Here is an 18,751-nt window from a genome sequence, read left to right as displayed (position 1 = left end):
GGTGACTTGTTATAGACCCTTTATGTTTGATTTATGATAAATAGTTCGAGTATATTATATAACTATACTCTTTTTTTTTAAATCGATTTTAATTTAGAAACATTATCAGTAGTATATTTAATTTATTTTATAATATTTAGTATTATAGAACATGTAGGATATATTTTAGAATTAACAACAAATAGATTTATTTTATATGATTTATGATTTAGAACTCATTGGTTTTTTTAGCATTCTATAATCTTATTTATTGGTTTTTGAAAGACAAAAAATGTTTCAAAGTCAAGATTGCGACAGCAAATCATGCATGTTGTTCGATATTATATATAATATAACAATCATAACCCTTTTGAAAGGGTAAACCAAAACCAAGTGCAGTTTCACCCAAAAGCATAAAAAAAACGACAACCAAACGTCCAAAAGCGATCAAACTGCGCAGTTGGCCAAAACCGGTTGCCGCCTTGCAGATCGCCTGCTGCGGGCCCTTTGCAGTGATATTGACCAAGAGCTCGACACGATGGCGATTCGGGCCAAGAACCGAAGAAGAGCAAGGCGAGAAGAACAAACAGAAACCAAAAGTGCTTTAGCCGCATGAATTTGGCTAATGCGCGCGAAAGCGGCAGTAAATCATTTAGCAACTATTCTGCTTTTCTTTTCCCCCCGGAGCCTAAATCAAGAGGCCCAAGAACAGAAGCCAGGCATCTGGAAAATGTCACGCATGCGTTGTCGTTGAGGATGTGCCGCAGCGGCGGCCAAAAGGATGTGCCCACTCAGTAATCCAGTGCAGACACACTGGGATTTACGATTTAATAATCGGGCAAATAGAGAAATTTCTCGGGAATAATTAAGTACAATTGTTGTCTCAAATAAGAGGGATGTGACAAGTACCCATTAAATAAATAAAGCTCAATAATTTAATGAGTTCTTTCTTAACAAAATCAAAATCAAACAAGAAAGGAAGCTAACTTCGGCACGCCGAAGTTTATATACCCTTGCAGATATAAATTCTATGACTAGGAATCCATACAATATAAATTATATATATTTGTGTTGAAAACAATGAAGTAATACCTGTTTCATTTCATTCACCTATACATATTAAATTTGCAGTTTTACATTCACAGATTTGCATTTTTCCTCTACATCAAAAGATCGTTTGTATGGCAACTATAGGATATAGTCGTCCGATTTTTATGAAATTTGACACAAAATTTAAGACTAATATAAAATGGCTATACCTCAAATTAGATGAAAATCTGTTGAAAACTGAAAAAGATAATTTTTAATTGTATTAATTTCTCGATCGTTCCTATGGGAGCTATATGATATAGTAGTCCGATTTTCATAAAATTTTACATAAAATTGTAGAGTATAATAAAATGGCTATATCTTAAATTTGATCAAATACTGTTAACTGAAAATGTAATACTTTTTTTTGTAAAAATTTTCCGATCATTCCTATATGATATAGTCGTCCGATCCGGCCCATTCCGACATATATACGAGTGAGAGTATATAGATGACTAACTACAAAGTTTCATTCAGATAGTTTTAAAACTGAGAGACTAGTTTGCGTAGAAACGGACAGACGGACATGGCTAGATCGACTCGGCTGTTGATGCTGTTCAAGAATATATATACTCCTTCACTGCGTTGCAAACTTCTGACTGAAATTATAATACCCTGCAAGGATATAACAAATATTTTGTGGTTTGAATTACTTAGCCACAGTGGCGCCTCAATTTGCGGTCTATCGACGGCATTTTTCAGAACTACATATTTGAAATTGTTGTTATCGATTTCCCATAATGTAAGTAAAAAACATGTGTATAAAATGTTTTGTGTAGAAATATCTAGTTTTATTACCTTTTGAATCGGTATCTAAAAGTATGTTACCAAAGGTTATATAATATTATTATTATTCTTTAATAGTGTTTTGAATCCATTGACGGTAATAGGTAACATCTGTAAAAACACTCACGTTATCATAGCTCTTAATACGTATGGCAGATGTAAAGTGTATATAATTGTCACCAATTTTTCCAATTGTACCCACTCCGCCTCCTGGCAATCGGAATAAGTTATTATTAGACCGATTTGTGCAGAATTGACGACTTTCCACTTTCCTTTCAATTGATCTTTCGCAAACATAAGGATCAATACGCTGTACGGGCTCCTGAGAATGTATTCCACCTGTACTAACGACAAGACTCAAGCCCTTTTGAGGCTCAGAATTTGATCCTAAGCAAAGCGCTCCTATAGGGTCTGCAAAAGATAGGATATTATAAATCAAAGAATGTTTTCTCATCTAATAAAACTTACCTGTGAATAGAACCCTTTCTGTAAGTCTGATCAAAGCTATATCGTTAACAAATGATTGAGAAACTGCTTTGAACTCAGGATGCCTGACAATTGATTCCACAAAAATTGTCTGCTTATTGACTATCAATTTTCTGCATCGAAAACATACAAATTTAACAACCAACATGAAAAAGTAAAAACTATACTTACAAGCTGGATGGAGAATGATTGCTCAAGGCACTGGCAGCTGTTATGACATATCCTTATGTGTAAAAATAAGAAATTGCATCAGTTATGCATAATGTTTGCTAGTATAATAATATATGATAATAATAATATATGACTTACGGTCTGTGACGAGTGCGCCAGAGAAGATATACTGTGCATCATATACCCTCCAGGGTTTCTTCGCAATTCTTAAATTTTCAAAACGGATTTCAAAGCAACCTTCATATGAGAGACTGTTCCATCCACCAACAGAATTCCCCAAATTATAATTAGCTTCGTTATCTTGTTTGGTTTCATTCCGTGTATTCGATGTAATCCAGTACTGGTAGCTTGCAACGTTCGTGTAAATTCCAGAAGCATTGCACATCCTAGTAAATATTTTTTTACTGAATTCAACTCCTGGAGTCTTAATTAATGCACACTCTTCATCCAGAAAGCGTGACGATCCCTTGACCCAGAGCAGCAGATCGAACAGAGCAATTGAAAGCAAAACGCACTTTATTTCCACAGAGAAGACGTCGGATTACTGAGTAAGATCGACAGCATTATCTGTCCTTTAAGCTCGTCGGATTATCTTTACACATTTTCAAATTACACATAAACAAAATCTATGTAAAGTCAATCTGAAATGCTATAAAATTTCAATGTAACTATATATATATATATAAATAAACATACAATTACCACAATTTGTCATATTTTTTTAGGACGTTTACCATAGGTTTCTTCACTTTTTAAATTGACATTAATCTTATATTTTTTTCTACGAGTATACTGTGCTGTATTGTGCTATAGATCATGCATAATTCTTAAAACTGATAAGCTCAAATACTTGGAATATAAAAACATCATGGAGTACTTTCCTATCAGAGAACTGCATTAAGTATGATCGGTCCGGTTTGATCAGCAACAAACAAAACGATCAAAACTTAACACAACGGTTCGTTACAACATTTTCGGTCAAGCTTCGGGCACAATACAAACAAGTTCGTTCAGTTGACTTGATTTGTTCTGCTGGCTGATTCAAACAGCTTGTTTGACCAAAATGAATGATGTGATCGGCCTGAATGCAAGGAGCAGTCTCGAACATTCTTTGCAATTCACAAAAAACGTTTGATCAAAAGCAATCATTCCGCAACCGCGGAAGAGTGATCGAAACTGAATATTCGCTTCGAACATGCTCCCTTACGATCATACAATTTTGTTGATGCAAAGTTTTGCGTCACAAAAATCCGAGTCAATGATCGGGTATGATCGTAAAAATTTTGATCGTTGCAGTTCTCTGTTTCCTAGCTTCCTTTAGCTAATCATTAAAGGTTTATCTTAATCTGGCAATCGTTTAAATAATTTATTTCTTTATTTATATTTTTATTTCGACAAATGAAATACGTTTAAGCACTCTGTTATCACATTTAATAATTCGCATTAATCATCGTCGATTCTTCAAAATACTTTTATATACATACAAAGGTCGTAAAAAGTATTTACACTTTGACCATTTTCATAGCCAAATTTCTTGTAGTTCTTATTTTTGTTGTTCTTGACCGTTTTCCCTGGATTTTTTTCTTTGCTTAGATCGACCTATGCAGAAGCGAGCAATTCTTAAACCTTTTACACGGATTACAAAGCAACCTGAGTGACGTTTCCTTCCACCAACAGAATTTTCCAAATTATAATTAGCTTCGGTATCTTGTTTGGTTTCATTCCGTGTATTCGATGTAATCCAGTCGTGGTAGCTTGCAACGTTCGTGTAAATTCCAGAAGCATTGCACATCCTTGTACCATAACTAACCATCCCCACCTGGACGTACCGATCCCCCACGATGGTGGCCAGCGGTCCTCCGGAATCACCTCGGCAGGTGTCTCCCATTGCGCTCCCTGCGCAGATTTGTTTTTCGGTTATTGGAAGCATATAGCCATAGTGGCACTCCTCAGAGACACGGCGAAACAAGGAGACTGTCCTCAATATCTGGCTTTGTCGTCCAGTCTGCGTTTCACCCCAGCCAAAGGCGGTAAATCCAGTGATATTCTTTACATTTATCGAGTTATCCATAATGAGGCAGATCGGACGGATATGGTCTACAGTGCATTAATGATATTACATTAGTTTAAAAGAAAGGGAACCAAATCTATCCTAATATATAATATAACTTACCTGTGTACTGCACTTCACCTTCTAGTTTCAGCAAGCCAATATCATTCGAATATTGATTTGGATTAAATTCGGCATGTATAAAGGCACGGTTTATATTGTAGATTTCCACATCTCTGCAGCTTTGTCTAGTACATGATATATCGTACATTCCCAGTTTTACGAGCCTTAAACGAGATCGATAGTTATAGCTTTAATCTAACTAGACTTTCCAGTGACATAAATATGATACTTACAATTGATTCTGACCATCTATACAGTGTGCGGCTGTCAAGACAAAGTCTGAAAGTGGCAAAAGTTAGCTTAGAATATTCTTTATATATGAATAATAAAAAAAGCTACGAATAATCACTTTTTGTTATCAATGTGCCACCGCATAGGAATTCGTATTGATTGCTTACGGCGGCCATCCAAGGAGTGGTGCCTGGTTGAGCCCGATTACCGCTGTGTATCCTGAACTCAACTCCTGGAGTCTTAATTAATGCACACTCTTCATCCAGAAAGCGTGACGATCCCTTGACCCAGAGCAGCAGATCGAACAGAGCAATTGAAAGCAAAACGCACTTCATTTCCACAGAGAAGACGTCGGATTACTGAGTTAGATCGACAGCATTATCTGTCCTTTAAGCTCGTCGGATTATCTTTACACATTTTCAAATTACACTTAAACAAAATCTATGTAAAGTCAATCTGAAATGTTATAAAATTTCAGTATAAAACAAATTACAAATATTTGTTATTCTCAATGCTATTATTTTCATGTATTTTTCAATTCTTCAAAAGCACATACAATTACTACAATTTGTCATATTTTTAAGACGTTTACCATGGGTTTTTTAGTTTTTAAAATGATTATATATATAACTATACTTCATTTAGCAACATAGATTAGGTGATCATTGTAATGCAATCAATTAAGAAATGCTAGTTATATAAATAATCCCTATTTAAAAAACCCTTTTAAAAGGGTAAACCTAAACCAAGTGCAGTTCCACCCAAAAACATAAAAAAACAAGAAAGGAAACTAACTTTGGCACGCCGAACTTTATATACCTTTGCAGACAGAACTTTCATGACTAGGAATCAATACAATATAATAAATTATATATATTTATGTTAAAAATGTTTAAAATAATGAAGTAATACCTGCTTTCATTTCGTTCACATATACATATTATATTTACAGTTTTACATTCACATATTTGCATTTTTCTTTTATATCTAACGATCTTTCCTATGGGAGCTATATGATAAAGTAGAGCGATTTTTATAAATTTTTACACAAAATTTTAGAATAATATGAAATGGCTATAACTTAAATATTATCAAATTCTGTTTAAATCTGAAAAAGTTAAAATTTTTAATTGTATTATTTTTTCGATCGAACCTATGAAAGCTATGATATAGTAGTCCGATCCGGCCCGTTCCGACATATATACGAGTGAGAGTATATAGAAGGATAACTGCAAAGTTTTATTCAGTTAGCTTCAAACCTGAGAGACTAGTTTCATAGAGACGGACAGACGGGAAGAAGAACAGACGGACATGGCTAGATCGACTCGGCTGTTGATCCTGATCAAGAATATATATACTTTATATGGTCGGAGGTGCCTCCTTCACGGCGTTGCAAACTTCTGACTGATATTATAATACCCTGCAAGGGTATAAAGACAACGATCAAAAGCCCAAAGCGGTCAAACTGCGCAGTTGGCCAAAACCGGTTGCCGCCTTTCAGATCGCCTGCTGGGGGCCTTTGCAGTGATATTGCCAAGAGCCGACGCAGAGCGAGGCGAGAAGAACAAACAGAAACCAAAAGTGCTTCAGCCCCACGAATTTGGCTAATGAGCGCGAAAGCGGCGCCTGAATCAAGAGGCCCAAGAACAGAAGCCAGGCATCTGGAAAATGTCACGCATGCGTTGTCGTTGAGGATGTGCCCACTCAGTAATCCAGTGCAGACACACTTGGTTTTACGATTTAGTAAGCTGGCAAATAGAGAAATTTCCCGGGAATAATTAAATACAAATATTGTCACAAATAAGAGGGATGTTATAATTAACCATGAAGATAACAAAGCTCAATACTTTAATACTTTTCTTTCTTAACAAAATCAATATCAAACAAATATTTTGTGGTATGAATTACTTAGCCACAGTGGCGCCTCAACTTGCGGTCTATCGACGGCATTTTTCAGAACCACATATTTGAAATTTTTTGTTATCGATTTCCCATAATGTAAGTAAAAAACATGTGAATAAAAAGTTTTCTGTAGAAATATCTTTTTCATTTTTTTTTTAAATTTAAATTATATTTATTTTCGCCGGAATCGTTCAGAGCCATTAGAACTTTACCGGACGTTTAGGATATGGGAAGGAAAATTTGGTACATATGGGATATAGGCCTGGATTAAAAATAAATAACTGGTTTTATTACCTTTTGAATCGGTACCCAAAAGTATGCAACAAAAGGTGATACATTAAAATAATTTTTTATTATTCTTTTAATAAATAGTGTTTCGAATCCATTCAAGGTAATAGGTAACATCTGTAAAAACACTCACGTTATCATTTCTGTTAATAAGTATGCCAGATACAAAGTATTTATAAGTGTCACCAATTTTTCCAATTGTACCCACTAATTCTCCCTGCATTCGTAAGAAATTATTGACAGGCCGATTTGTGCAGAATTGATGACTTTCCACTTGCTTTCCAATTGATCTTTCGCAAACATAAGGATCAATACGATGTATCGGCTCCTGAGAAAGTATTCCACCTGCACTAAAGACAAGAGTCAAGCCCTTTTGAGGCTTCAAATTTGGTCCTAAGCAGATCGGTCTAACAGAGTCTACAAAAGAGAAAGGATATTTTAAATCAAAGTATGTTTTCTCATCTAATAAAACTTACCTGTGAATAGAACCCTTTCTGTAAGTCTGATCAAAGCTATATCGTTAACAAATGATTGAGAAACTGCTTTGAACTCAGGATGCCTGACAATTGATTCCACAAAAATTGTCTGCTTATTGACTATCAATTTTCTGCATCGAAAACATACAAATTTAAATACCAAGATGAAAAAGTATAAACTATACTTACAAGCTGGATGTAGAATGATTGCTCAAGGCACTGGCAGCTGTCATGACATATCCTTATGTGTAAAAATAAGAAAAGGCATCAGTTATGCATAATGTTTGCTAGTATAATAATATATGATAATAATAATATATGATAATAATAATATATGATAATAATAATATATGATAATAATAATATATGATAATAATAATATATGATAATAATAATATATGATAATAATAATATATGATAATAATAATATATGACTTACGGTCTGTGACGAGTGCGCCAGAGAAGATATACTGTGCATCATATACCCTCCAGGGTTCCTTCGCAATTCTTAAATTTTCAAAACGGATTTCAAAGCAACCTTCATATGAGAGACTGTTCCATCCACCAACAGAATTTCCCAAATTATAATTAGCTTCGTTATCTTGTTTGGTTTTATTCCGTGTATTCGATGTAATCCAGTCCTGGTAGCTTGCAATGTTCGTGTAAATTCCAGAAGCATTGCACATCCTTATACCATAACTAACCATCCCCACCTGGACGTACCGATCCCCCACGATGGTGGCCAGCGGTCCTCCGGAATCACCTCGACAGGTGTCACCTATTGCGCTCCCTGCGCAGATTTGTTTTTCGGTTATTGGAAGCATATAGCCATAGTGACACTCCTCAGAGACACGGCGAAACAAGGAGACTGTCCTCAATATCTGGCTTTGTCGTCCAGTCTGCGTTTCACCCCAGCCAAAGGCGGTAAATCCAGTGATATTCTTTACATTTATCGAGTTATCCATAATGAGGCAGATCGGACGGATATGGTCTACAGTGCATTAATGATATTACATTAGTTTAAAATAAGGGGAACCAAATCTATACTAATTTATTTAGATTCCCAAAAATATAACTTACCTTTGTACTGCACTTCACCTTCTAGTTTCAGCAAGCCAATATCATTCGAATATTGATTTGGATTAAATTCGGCATGTATAAAGGCACGGTTTATATTGTAGATTTCCACATCGCTGCAGCTTTGTCTAGTACATGATCTATCGTAGATTCCCAGTTTCACGAACCTTAATCCATATAGTTATAGCTTTGATCTAACTAGACTTTCTAGTGACATACTTACAATTGATTCTGACCATCTATACAGTGTGCGGCTGTCAAGACAAAGTCTGAAAGTGGCAAAAGTTAGCTTAGAATATTCTTTATATATGAATAATAAAAAAAGCTACGAATAATCACTTTTTGTTATCAATGTGCCACCGCATAGGAATTCGTATTGATTGCTTACGGCGGCCATCCAAGGAGTGGTGCCTGGTTGAGCCCGATTACCGCTGTGTATCCTGAACTCAACTCCTGGAGTCTTAATTAATGCACACTCTTCATCCAGAAAGCGTGACGATCCCTTGACCCAGAGCAGCAGATCGAACAGAGCAATTGAAAGCAAAACGCACTTCATTTCCACAGAGAAGACGTCGGGTTACTGAGTAAGATCGACAGCATTATCTGTCCTTTAAGCTCGTCGGATTATCTTTACACATTTTCAAATTACACATAAACAAAATCTATGTAAAGTCAATCTGAAATGCTAAAAAATTTCAGTATAACTATATATATATATAAATAAACATACAATTACCACAATTTGTCATATTTTTTTTAGGACGATTACCATAGGTTTCTTCACTTTTTAAATTGACATTAATCTTATATTTTTTTCTACGTGTATACTCCGGTGTATTGTGCTATAGATCATGCATAATTCTTAAAACTGATAAGCTCAAATGCTTGGAATATAAAAAACATCATGGAGTACTTTCCTAGCTTCCTTTAGCTAATCATTTAAGGTTTATCTTAATCTGGCAATCGTTTATATAATTTGTTTCTTTATTTATATTTTTATTTCGACAAATGAAATACGTTTAAGCTTGCTGTCATTCCAGCACTCTCTTATCACATTTAATAATACGCATTAATCATCGTCGATTCTGCGAAATACTTTTATATACATACCTACAAAGGTAGTCAAATGTATTTACACTTCGACCATTTTCATAGCGAAATTTCTTTTAGTTTTATTCAGAGATAGCTTGAATGTCGAACGGCAATGGTGTGGTTCTGTCGAAGATAGGTTCTTCTCTGTCAGAGATAGCTCTTTCTCTGCCTGAGATAACTCTTTTTCTGTCACTGATAGGTCTTTTTCTGTCAAAGATATGCCTTATTGGATAACTCTTTCTCTGTCAGAGATAACTCTTTCTCTGATCCACTCTGAATAGCTCAAGACATCAGTATAGACCGACCAAGCGGGGTGATCGCTCTGCCCAAAGCTGGCCATTCCAACGAGAGTGTATGCCTGGGCATTCCCATGAGCGAATTGCCTAACCAAGGGACTGCCGCTGGTCAAGATGATTGATTCGTTGTTCCGGAAGCACATTTGCTTATTTCCTAATTTTTGATAGTCCCCATTGTAGCAATTTGTGGAGTTAAGCCGCTGGACAAGCGCCGAAGATCCCACGGCCGAGCCAATGACCCTGAGGTTCTCTGCCTTGGCAGCCTTTTCCCGAAACAAGGTCGTCTCATTCAGAAAAGGCATGCAAATTGGTCTGATGTGATCTGAAGATAGATAAGAATTAAGTCTTATTGAACAAGAAAAAATAAGTTAACAAGACTCACCGGTATATTGCACTTTCATTGTCAATTTCAGCAGGGCAATATCGTTCACGGACAATGAAACGAAATAAGGATGTCTGATCACAGATTCAACTGGGATGATAAACTCAGTGCCTTTACTGTTTCGGCCTAAGTGCACATTTCTGTGGTTTTAGTGTAATCAAATGAATTAATAAACTTAGTAATTGATTTAAGCGTACTTACAGTGGAACGCCTGCAGTATAAAAATGGGCAGTTGAGATGACAAATCCTGGAAGACAGACATACATATGTACGTTTCAAAAGGGGCCTTATTAAAAATGCAATAACAAATACAAACTATCGGTGATGAGAGTTCCCAAGGTGAGAGGGTAGGAATCGATATAAACGTGTGCCAACCATGGATATTGAGAAGTCGTCCCTGATTTTTTGCCGGTGTAATCGCTAATGCAATTTCTATCCAGAAGGTCTATCTTCGGTATTATAACCTCAATGTCGGATTCGAATACGATTTTCTCAATCCATTCGACATAGCTCATGACATCCGTGTAGACGCCCACTCCCTGGCACAGTTTGGTGCCGTAGTTAATGATTCCCAATTGCGTTTGTCGTCTGACGCCTGCGTATCTGCCGATGGTGTACAAGGGGCCACCAGAGTCTCCACCGCAGGTATCTGCTCCATTTGAGGAGCCGGCACAGAACTGTGAGGTACTGTTGTTGTTCCAAAAGTAGTCATCACACCTGCTCCTTGGAAGCCTATCAAGGGTGACGGTCTGGAGCACATTACTTGTATCCTGGGTCCTTGTTTTTCCCCAGCCAACGGCTGTGAACTTATGAATGGTATTATCCATGTTTGATTTCCTTCTTGGATCCAACTGAATGCATATGGGTTGAATATGACCGTTGTAGGACACGGATCGGGCTAGTCTCAGCAGAGCTATATCATTCACATTGGTCTTCTGTTCATATTCCTTATAGATGTGAGCCTCTCTCACGTATATATCCTCTTTGCCGGTCCTGTCCTCTGACCGTGTATCGTATTCCCCCAAGCGAACGATGCTAATAAAGGCAATATATATATATAACAGTATGTTAAGTACCGAGAGATATCACTTACATGTTTAGTTTATCAAAAACGCAGTGAGCTGCAGTCAGAACGAAACCTATAAAAGATTCTTTGATTAGTTTGTGAGTCACAGAACTAATAGCAAGAGTGCCTACTTTCGTGAATCAGTGTGCCAGCGCAAAAGAATGTTGGAGGCTCAGCTTCATTGCCTTTAGTTAAGAGTAGGGCCATCCAGGGATTGGAACCAATAATCGCATTCTTGCCATTGAATATTTTTGGAGAAATATCGGAGCCAATCCCACAATTCTCCTCCAGGAGCTCAGCGAAACCCTGGTCTTGCAAAAGCAACCCAAGGAAAACATGAAGAAATAAGACGACAGTCGTCATTCCGATTGAAGAGATGCGAATCAACTGAAGACAGCCCCAGAGAGCGATACACAAATTAAAGCCAGTCTCAGCTTATCAGTGAGTTGAAATTTTTATTCCAGGAATTACTGTATTATCTATTCAAAAAGATTAAGAATTTCTTTAAATCTTTTGTCGTACAACAACAATACAACATTTGTAGCATTTTTGTATGACCTCCAAATAGTATTTATATTTGTAAAAATGTTTTAAAGGCTTAGCCATATACCAATTCAGATATATCATAAAATATCAGAGATATATCATTCAGTTATCATGACTTCATGGTGATAATTTTTTAACTTGTTGTACATTAGAAGCTATCCAGTTGGTGTATCTCGTAACGTCCGTGTAAACCCCAGGAGCATCGCAATCAATGGAGCCATAGCTAATGATTCCCATCTGGACAGTACGATTCCTGACGTTGGCGACCACCGGTCCTCCAGAATCACCGGTACAAGGTTCGGGGCCCATCGCACTGTCCGCACAGAATTGTCCGTTCGTTAACTGGATGCCGTCATATTGGCACTTCCTCGAAGGACGCCTCCTCATCTGAATGGTCTTCAACATTTGGCTGGGTCTTCCAGACATTGATGTTGTTCCCCAGCCAAAAGCAGAAAATGTGTTGATATCCTTCAACACAGAAGCGGCACCATTCATTAAGATGCAGATGGGTCGAATGCGATCTGGGAAGCAAGTTAATATTTAACATTCTCCTTCGATATATATAGAAATATATAACTTACCGGTGTAGGTTACTTCAGTGTGGAGTTTCAGCAGTGCTATATCATTAGGTCCTGGCTGCTCTATATAATCACGATGCACTATTGAGCGGATTACATTGAAGTTCATCACACCATTGACATGGCTTCTATTCCTGACTCCCAGTTGGACGAATCTTAATCAAAATAATAAGATTGTTTAAACTTGGATCTTAATCTTAAATTTAGTGTGGTACTTACAATCGAATCTTATCAGATATGCATTCCGCAGATGTTAGCACAAAGTCTGCAAGTGGCAAAAGTTATTTCAGAATATATTTTTTATTAATGAAGCTAAGAAATGTAATAATCACTTTTGGTAATCAACGTGCCGCCGCATAAAAATCCATGTTCGCAGTTTATTGCGGCCATCCAAGGAGTGGTGGTTCGTCCACCTTGATTCTGAATCCTTTCGCAATTATCGTCCAAAAATAGTGCTGATCCTGTGTGCCAGAACAGCAGCTCGAACAGAGCGAGAGACAGCAAAAGGCACTTCATTTTGAGGGGAAAGACGTACAATGACTGATATTACAGCTTTTCGATGGGGTTTTAAATAATAAATTTGACTGCAGAATCCATCCTCTAGAGTTCCCAGTATTTATATATACATATATATTTTTTTAGCATCATGTTTCTATAAATCAAGCTGAGGTTGGCACCGATAAGCTTAAATAGTTCACAAAAGTTCATAAGAATTTAATCGAAAATGCAATAAATATTCCCTGGCTATTGACTGTTTACATAGAATTTCTATGATAGAAATTCACAAGAATAAATATAAACTGTACTATATATATATATATATGAATAACTTTATATTTACCTTACATAATTGCCAGAATACTTTTATTTACAAAGAAAAATTAGTAAACTAATTTTTACTTGGGTGAACATTGGGAGAACATTATGATTCAAAATATTCTATATTTAAATATTCCCCCCCCCCAAAACCTTAATTATAAAAAGGTCTTTAGTTAATATATATATATAAATAGAAATATATATTTTTAAATATAATTTTAATAATTCTTGTTTACTTGATTATTACAAATTAAAGTTTTATTTTTTAACAAAACCAGTGCAAGCAGTTGTCTGTTTGTCCTAAATTAAAAATGTCCTTAATATAGCGCCACCTATGTATATTGGTTTTAATCTAACAGAGAGCCCCAGCAGGGGCGCCACTGTGCTTTTTTTTTTTCTTTACTTACTTTACTTTACTATACCTTACTTTACTTTACTTTACTTTACACACAGTGGTGGTCAAAGGTGTTACATATTCCAGCAATTTTCAGTTTTTATTATTTAGATACCCTTTCCTTGGTATTATATTTTTATTCAGATGCTTGCTAGGCAGTAAAGGAATAATTTGCGACCCTATATATCACATATATTCTTAATCAGCATCAACTACCGAGTGGATCTAGATATTTCAGGAAGAAATTTTCAAAATTTTATAAGGGGTTACATCGTTAAAATTGTCAAAAATGTTAATTTATTTACATATTAAATGAAGTATGCAGATTTATTGGCCTTATAAAAACTTGAACGGGACAGCTTTCCGAAATAATATTAATGTTTTTTTTTAGCTAAGTTTTAAGATTTTTAAACTTTGAAATTGTCAAATAAAAATATATATAATATCGACTCAACAAATGGTATTATAGTTTTAGTCAGAAGCTTGTAACGCTGTGAAGGAGTCATTTCCGACCCCATAAATCATATATATTCTTGATCAGCTTCAACAGGCGAATCTTTCTAGGCATGTGGGAAAGATAATACATTTTTTCAAATTTTTTCAAATTTTTATAAGGGGTTATATGCAGATTTATTAGCTCAATAAAAACTTGCTTGGGACAGCTTTCCGAATTAAAATTAACGCTTTTTTGGCTTAGTTATGAATTTTTTAAAAATTGATGTGTGGAAAAAATTACTATTATAAATAGGTGATAAGAGTGAAAATATGAAATGTACAAAAATGATTTCCTGTGATTTCACACATTCCATTTGTATTACGGAAGCTCACGTGGCTTTGCCTGCCATAAAGCCCATCATGATTCACCTGACAGATCGATGGACTACTTACTGCCTGCCGCCACTTGTCAACAGGAAGGATAACCGTTATGAAGGAACCGAGGATGAATACGAAGGGCACGTGGCCAGCAGGACATGGCGATAAGGGGCGCAAACAATTTGACAATTTAATGTGACGACAGTCATCAAGCTGGAGCTCTCTGAGCCTGTAAGGACTCGGGCTCAGCTGAAATTGAAGCTCGAACCGAGACTTGTCGTGTGTCGTCCCCGCTGACAACATTAGCAGAGCAGTGAGCGAGCAGCGAGGCTATAATTATAATTCCATTACCGGGAAGCAGCAGCAGCCAAATGCAACAGGGTAAGTTAAGGTGCCGCAACCTAACCGATCCTGCGATCCTGCGCCGAGATCCTGGCCAAGTCAAAGACAATTGAGTGGCGTAATTGCCGAGCCGAGCAAACTAATGATGGCCAAGGATAATGCGGGCCGCCGGGCCGTGTTAATGCGCCTGGCCAGAACGAGGAGCGCGCGCCGAACTGGCTGACGAGCAGGTGAATCGCTAGGTAGGTGACCTGCCCCATGCGGAAGTACGCGCATTTCGCCCAATTCGCAGCGCAGCGCATCCGATCCGATCCGCATTTGATGGAATGTCCGAAACGCTTACTTCCTCCGCCGCCACCAAGTACTGCCAATTAGGATGCCGCACTGATGCAGCTGCCCCACAGTTTCTATAAACCAAGTTCGAGGCAACTTTAGCTTCATTTTATGGGTCGCCAGGTGAGGTCGACGCGCATTCAGCGATAAGAGTCTCCCAATTAACTGCGTCGCCTGGCGGAGGTGGTGGAGCCGAGATTCGTGATCCGTCCGGGATGCTCATTTGCATGACGCTCTTTTGGCGGCGAAAATCAGCCCAGCGGGCGATGGTGCGATGTCCCAGGAGAACCAGTGGTGCCTCTGCTCCTTAAAAATAAAGCTAACATTACTTTGAATAGGGAGTTTAAACCAAGGAGTTTAATTGCAATTAACTCGGATTTAAGTTCTCTTTAATGCGTGGGTAAATTGCTTTAGTTATTTATTATATTCTTTTTATATTTTATAAAGTTGTTAGTTAGAATGTTTTAGTGATTTCTGAGACACTGAGTAGCATTGTGATCTTTGCACAGCTATGGATAAAGAGCTTAAATCTCTTGAGATTTATGAACATATGTTTTAGTAACGTTTTTTAATTGCTTTCAGTTTAGCTATTTCAAGGGTTTTAGCTTACAGTTTTCATACAAACATTAAACATTTCAAGATCATTATCATGAATATAACTTAAAATCTAAATAAAAGAATCTATTAATACTTTTTTTTATAAGTTCAAAACTGAGAACTGTCTCGAAAGCGACCTATAAAGATGGACTACCCTGCTCAAGGAGACCTGCCCAGGGAGTCTTCAAGCATGATATCCATCAATGTGTGGCGTGTTTGGCTCCTGTAAGTTGTTAACTCGACTTTTATTGCCGCTCAGTCGGCGTCTGGACCACCGAAGGGTCATTGGCTTGACTCTGGCGATCGATCCGGCCATCGATCAATGGTCTTTCGCGAAAGAGCCCTCGAGTTAGCCCCTTTGGTTGCTTCACACCCAGTTCGAGTTCATTTCCGCCCCTGTGGCCAATCAATGGACACAATAAAGGTTAATTATGTAAATGTCACACAGTGGCTACTGTCCCCAGCATCAATATCCATTTCCATTTCCCATTTCGATTTGGATTCCCATTCCCATTCCCACTGTCTTTGCTATTATTCCTAAACCGATTCCAAAACGCGCTCAAAACTCACAATTTAATGGTCTCGAAACGTTTCAATTTTTATTAGTTCACATTGGGTCCTAACCTGTTGTCGGGAGCGTTCTAAATGAGAACATAACTGCTTCTGTTGCCACCGCCAATTAACCCTTCGTTTTCCCCCCGCTCCTGAGTCGGCTTTTTACGGTTTAATTGTGCCCACGGCCAGAGACAAAACAGAGAAATCAATTTCGAAATGCGTTGACAAGTGAGGCCAAGATCGGTGTAGAGAGATGGACCCCGAAGGTGCATTTAAGTGCACCTTTAGGAAATTAACCATAAAAAATTGCTTCATTTAACAAGGCGGCGAGGAGCGCGGCACTAACAAAAAAAAACCAGCCCAGACAATGTCCCAACGCAGGCACAAGAAGCCAAATGCCAAAGGCAGCCTTTTGGAGTGGGAAACCCAAAAGTGAAGCTGGGTCACACATCGTCGGGCTTGGATTCGAGAGAGGTTTAGGCCAAAGGTTTTGGCCTAGAAAGCGGAAGCTTCCCAAGAGGGGAAGGAAGTCAACTAGCAACGGAAGATTCGGGGTCGTAAATGTAGCTCAAAAGTTGGTTATGAGTCTTCAAAGGAAAATATTACTATTTAACATACTCTTACTTCAATATTATATGAATAATGAGGGAATATTTTTGAATTATTATAACCTTACATAGTAACAGGTTAGAAGCTTAACCTTAGAGATATTACTAGACAAGATTGTTGCCTTTTTCATGATCTTTTAAGCACACTTGTATTTCTCTGCTGGTTAAACTCCTTATAAAGTCTGCGACTTTTCCCCTCAATCATCATAATCCATGGAGTTTCTCATCCTAATTGAATGCCATTAATTGCGGTGCATGCTGCTGTCATCAGACATCAGTGCATCCATTACCATCATCCCCCCATATATATATATATATATATATAGACTGGACAAATCCGTGTCCGATTCCCAGCCCCAATGTCGTTGGCTGCAATGTCAAACATTTGGATCTGCTAATCGCGTAAAACATAACACCATTACCGCCATAAAATAAATTTTCTGCCATAATATCTGTCGCAGAGAGAAGGGCCACGAAGACGACATCTTGTGTCCCATTCCGTGGCCAAGTCTGCGTCTCCTTCTGTGTCCGCATCCAAGTCTTCGTCCTCGTCCAATTTCCAATGCCCCAACTGGATTTTGATTTATGCCGAAATCGCAAAGTGAGCACTGCAAAAAAAAAAAAACCAAAAACACAAATCAAACGCAACAGCGCGACGAAACATTGCAACAATCCATGCCAGCTCTCCGGCAGCTTTCCTCAAGCTATGTCTCTGGCTCTGACTCCAGTGGCTTTCAGTAGCTCCTAACCGCTGCTGGCTAACAAGAGGAGCCGGGTTTACAAACAAACAAAAAAAAGAGGCCTAAAGGCGAGCGCGAAATCCAAACGCTAGCGGCGCGCGCGTTTTTTGTCGCGCCAAATGTGCCCAGCAAAAACGCGTCTCTCTGCCACCGCCGCCTCATTGATATTTCGATCGCGAGCGTATAAAAATATTCTGTCTTTCCCGATCCCGAGATCCCGATGCTCGATGTGCGATGTGCTATGCCCGATCCCGATTCCCATTCCGATTCTGAATCTGATTCCAATCCTGGCCTGGCCTAAAAGTGTCGCCCGAGCGGGATCGTAGCTGCGATCAGCAGAAAGTATCGTCATCCTCATCATCATCGTCGATGGGCGAACCAAAAGAACCCTTCATCAGAGCACTGAGAAAAAGAAGGTGTTTATGATTATGAGATAAAATATATTTGAGCAAGATCTCTTCTTTATAATATCTTATTATGATTACTAGTATTAGTTCTATATTAATGTTTAGGTTGCTTAATATATATTATATAAATTATAGGTTTCTTTGTACTGTCTCGCTTTCTTTGAATATACCCCCTTGAGTTATCATAATTTATTATATAGTTAGCTTATTATTAATTTATTTATTTAGACTATAGCTTGATTTTTCCGTGTGTTTAAGTTTTTGTGTAATGCTCTCAGAGGCTGTCAGTCATAGTCATGCCAGGGCATTCCAATCTGGCCATGATCAGGAGGCTTCTGCCATCGATTCCCCGGCAGATTCAGGCCCAGGCTCTGCATTCCTCACCGTCAGTTTTCTTGCGCGCATCCTCAACGCCTTTTAGCATTGTTTATGAAGTGGAGTGGAGTGGAGTGGCAAGAAGCAAGGAGCAAGGCATTGGCCAGGATGCGGAATCGCGGCCTGCACGTGATACAATTATGGCAGCGC

General features: G+C 37.8%; 6 protein-coding genes across 9 annotated transcripts in view; 1 reads left to right on the top strand and 5 right to left on the bottom strand.

Moving 5' to 3' along the window:
- Positions 1–18,751, top strand: part of cGlr1 (cGAS-like receptor 1) — an 89,530-nt gene that overhangs the window by 27,342 nt on the left and 43,437 nt on the right. The window lies entirely within an intron of this gene.
- On the bottom strand, positions 1,838–3,420 carry LOC110178322 (trypsin-4-like). The gene is made up of 5 exons (XM_086826794.1): positions 3,208–3,420; positions 2,650–3,152; positions 2,512–2,563; positions 2,323–2,453; positions 1,838–2,265 (listed from the first exon to the last, which is right to left on the bottom strand). Exons 2-5 carry the CDS (start codon positions 2,894–2,896, stop codon positions 1,919–1,921), a joined length of 777 nt encoding a protein of 258 aa, XP_086682920.1. The 5' UTR covers positions 2,897–3,152; positions 3,208–3,420; the 3' UTR covers positions 1,838–1,918.
- Positions 3,929–5,279, bottom strand: LOC147644482 (chymotrypsin-like protease CTRL-1). The gene is made up of 4 exons (XM_086827368.1): positions 5,034–5,279; positions 4,918–4,963; positions 4,685–4,872; positions 3,929–4,608 (listed from the first exon to the last, which is right to left on the bottom strand). Exons 1-4 carry the CDS (start codon positions 5,248–5,250, stop codon positions 4,055–4,057), a joined length of 1,005 nt encoding a protein of 334 aa, XP_086683494.1. The 5' UTR covers positions 5,251–5,279; the 3' UTR covers positions 3,929–4,054.
- On the bottom strand, positions 7,151–9,250 carry LOC147644481 (uncharacterized). The gene is made up of 7 exons (XM_086826793.1): positions 8,998–9,250; positions 8,882–8,927; positions 8,662–8,825; positions 8,021–8,572; positions 7,771–7,822; positions 7,582–7,712; positions 7,151–7,522 (listed from the first exon to the last, which is right to left on the bottom strand). Exons 1-7 carry the CDS (start codon positions 9,212–9,214, stop codon positions 7,179–7,181), a joined length of 1,506 nt encoding a protein of 501 aa, XP_086682919.1. The 5' UTR covers positions 9,215–9,250; the 3' UTR covers positions 7,151–7,178.
- LOC110178388 (uncharacterized) lies at positions 9,974–11,857 on the bottom strand. Its single transcript, XM_020945524.2, has 6 exons — positions 11,626–11,857; positions 11,522–11,567; positions 10,745–11,463; positions 10,630–10,675; positions 10,429–10,568; positions 9,974–10,368 (listed from the first exon to the last, which is right to left on the bottom strand). Exons 1-6 carry the CDS (start codon positions 11,855–11,857, stop codon positions 9,974–9,976), a joined length of 1,578 nt encoding a protein of 525 aa, XP_020801183.2.
- Positions 11,930–13,141, bottom strand: LOC110178387 (chymotrypsin-1). Its single transcript, XM_020945523.2, has 4 exons — positions 12,951–13,141; positions 12,838–12,883; positions 12,622–12,773; positions 11,930–12,561 (listed from the first exon to the last, which is right to left on the bottom strand). Exons 1-4 carry the CDS (start codon positions 13,132–13,134, stop codon positions 12,158–12,160), a joined length of 786 nt encoding a protein of 261 aa, XP_020801182.2. The 5' UTR covers positions 13,135–13,141; the 3' UTR covers positions 11,930–12,157.

This window comes from Drosophila serrata, unplaced genomic scaffold (genome assembly GCF_035046125.1).
Source record: "Drosophila serrata isolate PLE 108 unplaced genomic scaffold, ASM3504612v1 contig_165, whole genome shotgun sequence".
NCBI lineage: Eukaryota > Metazoa > Arthropoda > Insecta > Diptera > Drosophilidae > Drosophila > Drosophila serrata.
This window is presented reverse-complemented; position numbering and strand designations above follow the sequence as displayed.

Coding starts and splice junctions, on each gene's coding strand:
- LOC110178322 (XM_086826794.1), bottom strand. CDS start 2,896: ATGTGCAATGCTTCTGGAATTTACACGAACGTTGCAAGCTACCAGTAC. Junction 2,454..2,511: donor AATCATTCTCCATCCAGCTT/GTAAGTATAGTT, acceptor TTTTCGATGCAG/AAAATTGATAGTCAATAAGC. Junction 2,266..2,322: donor AGAAAGGGTTCTATTCACAG/GTAAGTTTTATT, acceptor TATCTTTTGCAG/ACCCTATAGGAGCGCTTTGC.
- LOC147644482 (XM_086827368.1), bottom strand. CDS start 5,250: ATGAAGTGCGTTTTGCTTTCAATTGCTCTGTTCGATCTGCTGCTCTGG. Junction 4,873..4,917: donor ATAGATGGTCAGAATCAATT/GTAAGTATCATA, acceptor GTTAGATTAAAG/CTATAACTATCGATCTCGTT. Junction 4,609..4,684: donor AGGTGAAGTGCAGTACACAG/GTAAGTTATATT, acceptor AATGCACTGTAG/ACCATATCCGTCCGATCTGC.
- LOC147644481 (XM_086826793.1), bottom strand. CDS start 9,214: ATGAAGTGCGTTTTGCTTTCAATTGCTCTGTTCGATCTGCTGCTCTGG. Junction 8,826..8,881: donor ATAGATGGTCAGAATCAATT/GTAAGTATGTCA, acceptor ATATGGATTAAG/GTTCGTGAAACTGGGAATCT. Junction 7,823..8,020: donor TGGCGCACTCGTCACAGACC/GTAAGTCATATA, acceptor TTTACACATAAG/GATATGTCATGACAGCTGCC.
- LOC110178388 (XM_020945524.2), bottom strand. CDS start 11,857: ATGACGACTGTCGTCTTATTTCTTCATGTTTTCCTTGGGTTGCTTTTG. Junction 10,676..10,744: donor GGGAACTCTCATCACCGATA/GTTTGTATTTGT, acceptor TCTGTCTTCCAG/GATTTGTCATCTCAACTGCC. Junction 10,369..10,428: donor AATGAAAGTGCAATATACCG/GTGAGTCTTGTT, acceptor ATCTATCTTCAG/ATCACATCAGACCAATTTGC.
- LOC110178387 (XM_020945523.2), bottom strand. CDS start 13,134: ATGAAGTGCCTTTTGCTGTCTCTCGCTCTGTTCGAGCTGCTGTTCTGG. Junction 12,884..12,950: donor CGGCACGTTGATTACCAAAA/GTGATTATTACA, acceptor TGCCACTTGCAG/ACTTTGTGCTAACATCTGCG. Junction 12,774..12,837: donor ATATCTGATAAGATTCGATT/GTAAGTACCACA, acceptor ATTTTGATTAAG/ATTCGTCCAACTGGGAGTCA.